The sequence below is a fragment of the Capsicum annuum genome, chromosome 6 (genome assembly GCF_002878395.1).
Source record: "Capsicum annuum cultivar UCD-10X-F1 chromosome 6, UCD10Xv1.1, whole genome shotgun sequence".
Classification (NCBI taxonomy): domain Eukaryota; kingdom Viridiplantae; phylum Streptophyta; class Magnoliopsida; order Solanales; family Solanaceae; genus Capsicum; species Capsicum annuum.
This window is the reverse complement of record NC_061116.1, coordinates 198,303,913-198,316,623: the sequence shown is the minus strand read 5'-3', so window position 1 is coordinate 198,316,623 and position 12,711 is coordinate 198,303,913. Positions and strand designations below refer to the sequence as shown.

The following is a 12,711-nucleotide window of genomic DNA, read 5'->3' as shown; positions in this document are numbered from 1 at the left end:
GTATCAATATTGTATATGAACTGTATCAGTATTGTATATAAACTATATCTGAACTATGTGGACCAAAATGACCCAAATTAATAAATGACTATAAAGAGAAAATAATATACCCTACTAGCCACTTTTTAAAAAGATATCAATCTCGGATTATTTATTTTAAAAAGTGCTATAAAGTATTCTTTTCTCATTTTTTTTAAAGCATAACAATTGGAGTACTCATAATATTTTGAAGGAGTGGACCTTCGATTTCGGATATAAAGATTAAGTATAAGGGAAAAGGACACTGTGTAACACTTTTTAAAAACAAATAGCTCAATTTTGATATTTTTTCAAAAAGTGGTCAGTCGGATTTACTATTTTCATTTTATAGTCATGTTTCTATTTGGGTCATTTTGGCCCATATAGTTCAGATACAGTCCATATTCAATACTGATATAGTTTTCAACTTGGGTCATTCGACCTTTTTAAAACATTTCAGTTTTTTTTTGCTATAAATTTTTTAACTGGAAATTTTTTTAATTTTTTTAATTGTTTAGAAATAATAATTAAATAAAACTATATAAAAACGGTATAATTTTTATATAGAATATGCCATTTTCGTAGAAATATTTTAATTTGAAGCGTCGTTTCTGTCCCCCCAACAAAAAAAAAAGAATAAAAAATTACACAAATTCCATATTTAAGACACCAGATTACACAATATCCCTTAATGTTTTAAAGATTATATAAAATCCTGAATTCATATTTACTAGTGATACATATGCTATATGTATCACTACTGTATACATATGTATCACTAGTCCATATGTATCACTGCTTAATACATGTATCACAATTCAAAATTTCGGGATAAGATGTAATTAGCAAACTATCCAAAATTTTATGTAATATTGCTGAAACTATCCGGTATTTACGTAAGTTACTCAAAAAAAAAAAAAAGGTATTGCAAAATGGGACGAGACTCATCATGCTCCCCATTGGGCCCTTGCTTTGGCGATCCAATTCGAAGCAGCAAAACTGTTGGTTAGCCCGAGGGCCACGTTTTCTTTTGTATTTTACGGTAAGTCCATTATCCCATCCTCCCAGTTGGGGAAAAAAATCCATATCCCGGACCTGACATCCCTTGTCTTCTTCCCCTCTCCTGCAAAAGCAAGGTTATCTGCAACCTGATAGATAGATAGATAGATATCACAATCTGCTATGGCAGAATGTAGAAGCAATGAAGCCCCAACATCTACTCCTGGTAACCTTTTCCTATTTTTTCTCACAATATATTTTTAATTACCAAGAAAAAGAGCTCTACATTTTTGGGCGTCTCTTTCATTTACCCACGTCCAAATTCTTCATGTATTCGTGAAATAACTCAACAGAATTTCATTTTTTTTCTCTCTTTGTTTAGATTCTTCCAATTTGTGCATGTATGCGGACCGACAGTCATTGTTTTTAAAAATGTAATCGTTTTGTTAATTGATAGTATTGAATTGTGTTTGGTTGTGGTCCTTTGGTTTCCTTATATTGTATTGGACGATCTCACCTTGAAAGGGCTTGAGTTAGACACCAAGTTTATTTCTTTATCAGCGTGGCCCTCATGTTATATAATATATATTGCCCATGTTTTAGTTGTCGGACTGGGCATGCGGGGGGTGCTGGATATCCCCACCTATGTGGTCCTTTGGTCTCGTTATATGGTCTTGAGAATTTTTCACCTTTTTGAGCTAACTTTATGGGATTGAGTTAGACCCAAGGTTTGTTCATTCCACTTCTTGATTTAATCAAGGTTAGGTCCCATATTATATTGCCCATGTTTTAGTTACCGGACTGGGCGTACGGGGGCGTTGGATATCCGACATTGGTGGGATTTGGTCCTTTAGTCTCGTTATATGGTCTTTGGAAATCCTTACTTCTTGAGCTAGCTTTTGGGTTGAGTTGGATCAAACTTCATTTGTCTTCGTTATGATGATACTGGTCTGGACTGCGTACATCTTACCCCCCCCAGACCCCACAAAGTGGGAATACACTGGGTTTGTTGTTGTTGTTGTATGATGATACTGGTCTGCCCTTCTCGTTTCAGTTTGCTTTGCATCCTTTCTTGTCTGCTGGGAGATGATTCATCTCTGATGCTAATCTAACCTGTTTGTTTTGTTTTTTTTTACAAACTGAGGACGTTAGATGTTTTAAGTTCCTCATTTCCATTTTGATGTCTTCGTAATTTTAGATGTGAAAGATGTAAAAGCGCCAAATTTGATTGAGCGTGCAAAGGAAGAGATTCAGGCTATAATTCACCACGATAAGAAACCTCATCATCACAAGGAAACTCATGGAACTAGTAATGACCTTGGTGAAAGCACACCCGTGGATGAAGTTAAGGCACCAAATGTATTTGAACGAGTCAAGGAAGAAATTGAAGCAGTTGTAGAGAGTATCCACCCTAAGAAATGATCCAACTCTTGTTAAATTAACTCTTCATGTCAATATTATTTAACAATACTGGTTTCCCTACTTCCTACACATGTACAATACCTAATTGCTATGTATAAATAGTACTGAATTCTTGGTGTTTACATGGAAGGTGTTGCTATTTGGGACAGTCTTTGATGTTTAATGATCTTTTTGAAGGATCCTTCCTGATTTTTTACTTATAACCCTGGTATCAGGCTAGGGGTAACTGTTATCTCTCCCACTAGCATGTATACCGAGTAACTCTGGCTACCAAAATTTGGATTCTCAACCTGAAATTTGGAACCTGAAATGTCATGATTCTCAACCCACTTCATTTATTACTAAGTCGCACCGTGGGTGCCATGTTGATCTTAGTTTCTACAAAATGACAACTGTGTCTTGAAGTTGTCTCTCATTCAACGGTACTGTTGAAACATTTTGTTCTATACTTGTGCTGGTAAGAGGTAGCATGTACCCTAGGAATTGTCAAGGAACACCTGAGCTGGCTCAAATAACACCATCATCTAAAAGAGAAAAAAAAGAGTAATTGCAATAGCTTCCCATGGTGAAGTATATGAGTCCAGTAAGAAGAGATCTATTTCTGCCCCCACAGCAGGAATAACAAAGTTGAAGTTAAGAGGGTGGAGAATTAGGTACAGCAATTCGTTTTGTTAATAGGTGAAGTCATCAGGACTGGTTAGAGATACCTAACGGTGTGTTGGAGCTCGACAAATTTGGATTCACACCGTGTAGGGCCCATTCGAGGTAGCGCTCCCTACCAAGGATTTTTTCATACTTGGAACTCGAAACCGAGATCTCTGGTTTAGAAAAGAGCAGTCCATCCACTACACCACACACTAACTCGAACCAAATTTTCAATACCTAGAAGCATTAAGCAAACTGAAAACAACCTGGAAACATTTCATCTGTTATCCTATATCACCAAAACATTCTTGTTTGTTTGTCATTAAATTCTGAATGTTTTTGGAAGTTTCCTAATATGATTGAATAGAGCAGGAAAGAAATAAAGAAAATGGAAATCACTTGGAGGGTTGTCATTGTGACTGAAAGTATCAAATGTTTTCGCTGGGAATAAAGTTGAATTGCAAGAAAAAACAAAGAGAGAATAAAGTAAAAAGTAAATCTATGAAAAAGTATTTCCATCTGATTAAAAAGGTAAAACAGAAGCTTCCTCTCATGGTAAGAATGTGACACATGCATGAGTTCGAACTTTGAGGTAAACAAAAGCTTCATGTTTAAATAGAAAATACTACTAGTAACAAAAAGATAGGATTCCTTATTCACCGGGTCAGGAGTTTGAATTCTGTGTCAAATAAACATTTAATATTTGAATAGAGAATATAGTTGTTGCTGTTGTTAAGCTATCGAAAATCATCTCTCTACAATACAAAAGATAGAGTGGATACGTCTAGGAAAAGTTATCTTGAATCTTTTGTTTCATTTTATGATCTCTTTGTATATTAATGAATTAACTTCACAAAAAAGAAAAGGTTACTTTACTTAGTTAACAAAATTCTGGTTCAACAAAACTTATCTCTGACAAAGCTAACATCATATGAAGCCTACACAAGTACACAACAGTATCTTAGACACTTTCTATCCACTGCACCTTGCACCTAATCCCATGTTGTCCTATTATAAAATATGCTGAATATTTAATATTCAAATCATATATATACTACAAATTATAAAAACTTCATACATTCTTGTTATCTAATAAATTATGTGATTCACAATATCAGGTTTTTGGTGCCCACGTCGAATCAATTAGGTTGCATTTTGGTAACCGACTAAAAGAAAAATTAAAGAACAAAAACAACTTTGGGCCAAGAACAACAATGATCACAAAAAAATTTATTGAAATTGTCAAAATATATGTGACCCTTTAAGATTTTTATTAAGTTTGTAATTAGACTGTTATTTATAGAGCATAGATATATGCCATATATTTTCCCAATTAAACAAGAGCTAGTTACACATTTGGCAGTTGGTTAGAACTAATTACATATGCTAGTACTTTATTATTTTGATAGGTGGCTATTTATTTATGTTAATTTCTCATTAAAAGTAATGCATCTAACTAGCTTCATATTATTTCATTATCTGCTGCTTCTGTCATTTTGGCTTATTTTCAACAAGGAACTTACGTATATACACGTATCAATGTATTATTTATTTTATAATATCTTTTAATTTTATTTTATTTTGGTGATATTAAATTATCATATACAATTATTTGCTGTTGTATGTTACCTTTACTGAGTCAAAGTGTAATATATGGGAAAACAACATCATAGTCGACCTACCTAAAGTGATATATCAATCCTCATCTGACCTACAAGCAGAAAACAAGGTGAATCACACCTTTAATATACCCTTAAATAATTAAAAAAAAAAAATGTATCCTTATATGACTTTCACCGGAGAGAATATGATATAAATTTAAATTTATTTAGTCAAGTATATGAATGTTCTGATATTAAGTATATCTGCATTATTACATAGACGATATGGTTATACTTGCACCATTCTACATACGTCAGGGCTATATTTACTCCATTTTTTTAAAGGAGGATATATTTTTGCTTTAAATTGAAAAGTTGAGGGATATATTTGCTTCTTTTTCTATATATATATATTTAATTATTAAAGGATACAAATTAAAAAATCAATCCCACAAAACGTGCATATAATTTATGGAACATGCCTTTCTTTTTCACAGACTCACATAGTGGCAAGCAACTATTAGTACTAACTATAAATAAAGAAGAATAAGGTAGTCTGAATTATTAAAAATAAAAGGCAAATTAACCTTTTTATGTGTTGCTAGTAATCTTACTGAGTAAGTCACTAGGAAGTTTCTATATACCTTCCAGATTTTTTTATTTTTTATTTTTTTTTTGTAAATTTGTTTGCAAGAAGAAAGAATAAAGAGATACGCAAGTGTTACAATTATGGATATGGCATGGAAAGAATGACATTGACTAGATATATATGTACAATGTTGTTGTGAAATTCTAGCATGACGTGTAAGAAACACCCATACTTACCAACAATTAAATTCCTTCCTCGCTCTCCCAACAAGAAAACAAGATCCTCTCGTTTCGAGAATCTTAGTAGCTTAATTGATTAATGTATTTAAATTTTTATCATGTTGGCGAAGGTTTGATTTTCTACATTCTAGTTCCTCCTTCACTCCCTTCCCCAACTCCCAATTTAAAAAATAGTAATAATAGAGATAAGCATCCAGTACCCACTCAAACTATGACCAAAGTTGCTATGACACTTTCCAACTTCTCAGGGTCCTATTGTCCCCTGAACCCAATTTTAACTTATTTTTGTCACACTTTTGTGCTGATATGACACCTTTATTACATAAAATGAAACTCGCGTCAAAGGTATTACTTCAGCTAAAAAGATTGGCAAAAGATGTCACGTTAGCATAAAATGTGATAAAAATACGCTAAAATTGAATTAAGAGTGAGAGGATGGGGTGGGGTGAGGGTAGTAGAACCCCATAAAAATGAAATATATCGTAGCAAATTGGTTCATAATTCGATGGTACGTGATGCTTTACTCGCAATAATAGGACAAGGTACTCTAAACGAAAGATAGAAAATACTTACCTACAAATTAATCCTAAAAGGGCAGAAACCTATGACCATTTCCCATATACTATATATTTAGTATAGTTTAATTTTGCTAGCCAACTGTTTTCTTGGTCTTAATTAATGTGGATCTATATTTTTAAGTATAATATACTGTGACAATAAGTTATTGTTAATTTTTTTACTTTATGCTTAATGAAAACTTTTTATAATCACAGAATGTCATGACTCAACGATGTGCTTAAGATCACCAGTTTTAAAAATCTTCATTTATTATCAAATTTTGTCTAATCAAACTATGTTATGTCAATTGAAACGGAGTGAGTATAAGTTGGCATTGTTTTCCATTTTTCTATTGTCATATTTGTAACTGAAGTTACCATTGCATTTTTAGTAGCAGTACTACTTTCATAGTCATATTTGCACATTTGAGTCAAATAATTATATGAATATTTTTTTTTTTTTGACGTGTGAATTGTGAACTTCAGTTGTTTGGAAGAAACAAACCAAGAAAATGCCAATCAATTACACATATTGTGTGAAGGGGAGAGGAAAAAGAGGTGGGAGCTTTTTCTAGAGAGACATTTGACTAAGGCGGAGTCAGATTTTTGATTAATGACTATGCTTTTCTCTAGCTTGTTAAGGGTATGCAACAACATGTATATAACCTTAAATATCTATATTTAACTTATATACTCAAAAAAAAATCCCGACGTGTTCATCTGACCACCCTTCGTCGTCAGTGGCGGAACCTAGAAAGTCATCTAACAAAATAAATTGGGAACAAAAATGCCAATTTTTTTTTTTTTAATAATTGCAAAACAGAAATAATAATCATGCCATAAATTAGCGAAACTCGGTATATTACTTCTCCTCTCGTTTTAGCTTAAAAAATTCTCTCATAGTAAGTGTTAACTTTAAAAATTAGGATCAAAATTGACAGTTATTTCCAATTAAATCCTTAACATTAAAGAAGTAATCGTCAATAATCAAACTTTGTATTTATTATTTTTAAAAAAAAATAATTAAAATATTAAAACAACAGCTAAAATGAAAGGAAGGAATAGCATTGAAAATATCAGCGGCCTGAATTAAGCAGTGGTGGGTTCCATGAGTTTGTATGGCCGGCTAATTAAATGCAACTTATTCTCATGTTCCACACCTATTTCGGATGACTTTGATTGTGCTATAATAAAGTCTAATAAATATTAAAGTTTTTTTGGTTTTCCGCTCATACCTTCATTGAAATCCGATTAATTTTGAGTCACGTCGGAGAGTTCATTATAAGGTATAGGGTAAAATGCTCTCTATCAAAAGTGACTCCTTACATAAAAGCTCGGATAAGAATGAAAAAATACTTAACACTCCACCTGATTGTATCTGTTTCTCTACTCTTTATTCATTCAAAACCTTATAAATTAATGTATTATAACGAGTACAAGTGTTTAATCAAGCTACACTAGAAATTGCCTAGATCACGCATATTTTGACTAATTTAATAAATTAGTATTTATTAGTTTTCATCAACACACCAATACGAAATATTTAGTGGTTTATCTGTATTGAAATTTATACATCCAATATTTAGGTTGAACCTCAGAATGAAATAACTAACCACTTGCAAGTTTAATTTTCTCCTTCCAAACTAGATCCAACCCAATTACACTATTTCACCCCAAAAATTAAAATGCAAAATTTCTAGAAAACGTGTTTTCTTAAGTCCTTTTATAATCCAAAACAAAGAAGAAGAATTTTTATTTTATTTTTTGTAAAAAAAAAAAAGAAAACTATTTGAAGGAAGTGACCAAGTTACTACATTTTGACGTTGAGATGTATCATGTATGGCCCAACCCACGTGAGATGGTGTATTTTTTCTAATTAATCAAGATGATAAGTGTCAATTTTTAGTAAACTTTATATTGGAAATGACAATTAAACAACTTGTAATACCACTATCACCCTAAACTTGTTAATCACGTTTAGATTTTTTTGCAAATTTTAGAAAACGATGACTCATAGAGGAAAAGTCAATGTTACAATTAGTGCGGACCCTTGTTTGGAATAAGAAATTGACTCACGAAAAAGAAAAAATAAAGATGCCCATAAACAAATTCTTTTGTAACATCTAAGGTTGTAGGGAGAGTTAGATTTTAATTTTTGTTGTTTATAGGTTTCGAAACGTAACTCTCTTTGCTTCTGCTCTTTTGATACATTTTTTTTTATACATAATGATCGAATTTTTTTATATAAATATAAGTTTCGAGGAAAAATTACCTGATTTTGCTGATTTGTAATTTATATTGAGCTCTGCACCTGATTATGGTGGGGTCCTTAGTTAAAAATCTCGAGTTTGAGATCTTAGAATGAAGCCGGTAATTTTTTTTTGAGTGAGATCAAGAATGGAATTACTTTTTCCAAATCAACTCCAATTTTTGATGGTGAAAATTAGGGGCGGAGCTATCCTTTGGCTAGGGGATTCATCCGAACTCCCTTTAGTGAAAAGTTATGCTATATATACACGGTTAAAATTAAATTTTATGGATATATAGTAGATGTTGAACCCCTTTGATTAGTTCATATATTCACTTATGAACTCTTTTAGTAAAAATTATCATTGATAAAAATTATTAGTTATGGACAATACTGAGAATGAAGGCTTATTTAGTGGCTTTAGATCTTTGAAAGATCATGAAAGAGATACGTTTTACTACGTGGAATTTTGTAATGCATCTAAATTAATCGAGTCTCAAATCAATATAATAAATATTTTTGATAGTGAAAAGGAGTCATGTCCTTCCAATCAATTCTTAAGAAATAATCAATTTATTAAATGAAGGATTTTTCATATTTCATTTTTGCTATAGAGAGTGGGAGCCCTCAACTGTAGTAGGTCCCAAACTTTAACTTCTCCAACGACCATATTTATAACGTACCACTGTTACTTCATAGAGTACTACTATACGTACGCTTAATGCAAATCAATCAATATTTCTTGTTCTAACTTCGCAAGTTAACTTTGTCAACTACTGACACTGCGTTACAATTCAAAAAAAAAAAAAATACGCGTATAATAATATTAATACAGTATACCAAATTAGTAATACTGAAAATATAAAGAAAGAAATTACTCCCTTCCGTTCAAAAATTTATGGTTTTTAGGGGAAAAAAAACAAAATTTCATTACTACTTTTTATGTTTTTAAATTTACCATGTTTTTTTTTTTTTTTTCATTTAGATTGTTGTTATTAAATATGAAAGATTGTAGATATTGAAATTTTGTGGATTCTGAAAAAAAAGTTCAATTTTGGTTAGAATTCTTTGGGGCTACTTTACCCTAAATCTAGCTTGATGCTACTCTACCTAAACCCTAAATTCTGCCTATTTAAAGGGTAATATATTCTCTGAAACAGGTATCTTGAATATCCCATAAACTCATGGGTATTCGTAAAAAGATCAACCATCTTGAATATCCCACATAAGCTGAAAGATCAACAATCTTGAATATCCCATAAGCTGATGGATATTCGTAAAAAGATCGAGATCTCCAATATCCCACAAAAAATCATGGGATATTCATAAAGAGATCATTATATGTTCGAGAATAAGCCACTAACGGTCCTCAAATTACGGAGAAAATCAAGGGAGGAACAAATTTGTAACCACAATCGTTTATCAATATAAAATTCTTGCTACTTCATATTTTCGTTTGTGATTAAAATTTATTTTCTATGAATTTAAATTATGTTGCAAACAAGGTATTTAATTAGTCAAGAGCTCTAAGATACTTTCATTAAGCATCTACATATTACAGGAGGAGAAAATTACTATAAACTAAATTTATTTTCTAAAATTAGAAGAATAAGAGTATTACTAGATGACAAACAACAACTTACATGAGTGAGATTATCTGCAAATTAAAAAGAAGTAGGATTATTCTTATATTTTAGGTTGGATTATAAAAACTTGTGAATATCCAATAGACCTACTTTATTTTTTGTTTGTATCTGTCCGGCCAAAAAATTCAAATTTCGTTCGAAAGTTCAGTAAATACCATGTGCAGGAAAAAAAGGAAAAGAAAAGCCGTTTGGGAGTATAATTAGATAGGAATGCACTGTATATCAATGTATCATTAAACAACACAAAAAATTATTCATTTGGTTTCCAGTCAATGTTACACCAAAAATAATACAAAAATTCTAATGTAAATTATTAATTTTTTAATGTACTATTTGTTATGTGTTTTATTGTCGCGGAGCTAATTCTTGTAAATATTATTCCATATTAGACTAGATATATAATAGAAAAATTATGACATAATTGCACTGAAAAGGAGATACCAACCAAATTAAATGTTCGATTTTCATAATCGGAATTGTTCAAACTGTTGGAGTTGTTTATGACTCCGTGTTATGGGCTTGACGTTGAATATTACTAGCAATTACCAACAATTTTCGGTAGGGTGATTAAAGATTTTCCCACATTTTGAGTTTTAATTTATGCGAATCAAAAAATAATGTAATAAAAAATCTATCGGAGCCATCAGCCATAAAAACAGGTACTAATTCAAATTTTATCGAGTCTAAATACAAATCCAAATATTAGAAAATAAATAAAAAATAAAAACATCAGCTATAGTTAAAAAAAATGGTCTAAATCATCATGTTTTGTGGTGTAGTACGGGACTGTTGCACCCTTAATAGATATCTTAAGTTCGAATCTTATATACGAAGAAAATAATAACATCACTTTCAAAACAGGCAATACAATACGCGAATCAAATTGATGAGAAGTTCAATATATATATCGAACACACAATAAAATAAAAAGGCAAATAGCTGAGTGCCGGCTCTGATTAATTAATAGAGTAATGTGGGGCAAATGAGTCAGAAAAAACAATCATCTTCGATGTGTTGTTTGGTGCCACGTATCAAATAGAGGGAACAACCCATTCAAATACTCTTTCTTTGCTTCCTTCTTAAATTATTAATAATTTATTTAATCTGGAATCATTATTAAATTACTAATATGAGTATGTATTTCTGACAATAATGACAAAAAATGGAGAAATTTTTAAAATAGTAGTAGAATTTTTTTAGCTTATTTGAGAGGAAATGGTGCAAGACAACCTATTACAATTAAATTGAAGAAAATTATTCCATTAAATATTTCATTTATATAAAAATAAAAAAAAGATTTGACATTAAATTTTCTAAAATTATAATGAACCAAGAAAACAATTAATTTTTTTTTTGTGGGATATTACATTTTCACGAAGAGTGAAATGTTTTTATAATCACAAGAACAAATTTTAATAGATATTTATAATTTACTTTCTATTCTTTTATTACTATAATATGGATTTCTCATAAACGCATTAATCTGAATTATATTTGCATAATTTGAAACGAAGGCAGGTGAAGGTTATAAAGCAAACGATGCCAGTGGAATGAATTTTTTCCTACTTAATCCATGTGAGACATTTTAAATTATTACTTAATTTAAAAGAGTGCATTCGGTTCGACGAAATGTATTTTTATAAATGATGCTCTTTTTTGGGGAAAATAAGTAAATTTTTTATTTATTTTATTGTGTTTGGTATGTAATTAAAACTATATTCCTAAAGACATCTGCATATGATCTAAGTAAATACTATAAGAGATAGAGATAGAGAGTGACATGGTGGCAAGGAGCTGAGTTATTAGAGGCAATAAGGTAAAAATTATATTTACAAAATTAAGTTTTTCCTATATTTACTTCTTTAAAGGGTGAAAATTATTTTCACCTCCAAACTTTGATTAAAAAATTAAATTTCACCCTTAACATTGAATAATAATCATACTCCCCCTTTATCCTATGCAATGTTCATTTTATCCTTATAATTTTAATTCTATATTTATGTAATATCTTTTTATATTATATGGAATGAATATTTTTTTAACATGGATATTTATAGCATTTTATTTAAATTTATTAACTTTATACGTAAATTAATACATTTCATAAATCTATCACAAAATTCTATATTATTTTTAAGATCGTTAATTTAGCATTATATGTATTAAAGAGTCGTTTGGTGTGAGGTATAATTATAATAATTCAGAAATAAAGTTCATGTTATTTATCCTACGTTTAATTAGATGTATTAGGTAGTTTCAAAATTATTTGTCTCACCATTTATACCACAGTGATGAGATAAATTATCACACATGCATGTTAGTAAAACTTATTTTGTAATAATTAATCCCGGAATAACTTGTTTCCAAGCAACTCGTCCCTAATTGTGTGTATATACATAGGTATGTACATGCATGTGCATATATTTTCATGTTTTATCACTCTCTTACTAAATTTATTTCGTATTACTTAACTTTTTGTTGATATAGCACAATCCTTAAGAAAATTTTACGTAGATGTATATTTCGCTAAATTAACCTTATTAATGATAATTTGAAACTTTAAATTTGTTTATACTGTTGCTTTATATAGTTATTTAACACTAAAGGATAGAAAAAAACATAATACAATTTTTTTGATTTCACAAATTGAGCAGATAAACTAAAATATTTATTTTAGCCTGAGGATCAAGTGATAAAAACGATATTATCTATTGTCTATATCAATAAATAAGTTGTGATTGTCATTA

At 30.4% G+C, this 12,711-nt stretch overlaps 1 protein-coding gene across 1 annotated transcript; it reads left to right on the top strand.

Annotated features, from left to right (window-relative positions):
• Positions 1 to 947: 947 nt before the first annotated feature.
• LOC124899308 lies at positions 948 to 2,587 on the top strand. Its single transcript, XM_047413719.1, has 2 exons — positions 948 to 1,243; positions 2,216 to 2,587. The coding sequence occupies exons 1-2, from the start codon at positions 1,201 to 1,203 to the stop codon at positions 2,437 to 2,439; spliced, it is 267 nt and encodes an 88-aa protein (XP_047269675.1). The 5' UTR covers positions 948 to 1,200; the 3' UTR covers positions 2,440 to 2,587.
• The last annotated feature ends 10,124 nt before the right edge of the window (positions 2,588 to 12,711 follow it).

Bases quoted from the DNA above. Each gene is read 5' to 3' on its own strand.
- LOC124899308 (XM_047413719.1), top strand. From the start codon at position 1,201: ATGGCAGAATGTAGAAGCAATGAAGCCCCAACATCTACTCCTG. The intron at 1,244-2,215 runs GTAACCTTTTCC...TCGTAATTTTAG, and splicing joins AGCCCCAACATCTACTCCTG to ATGTGAAAGATGTAAAAGCG.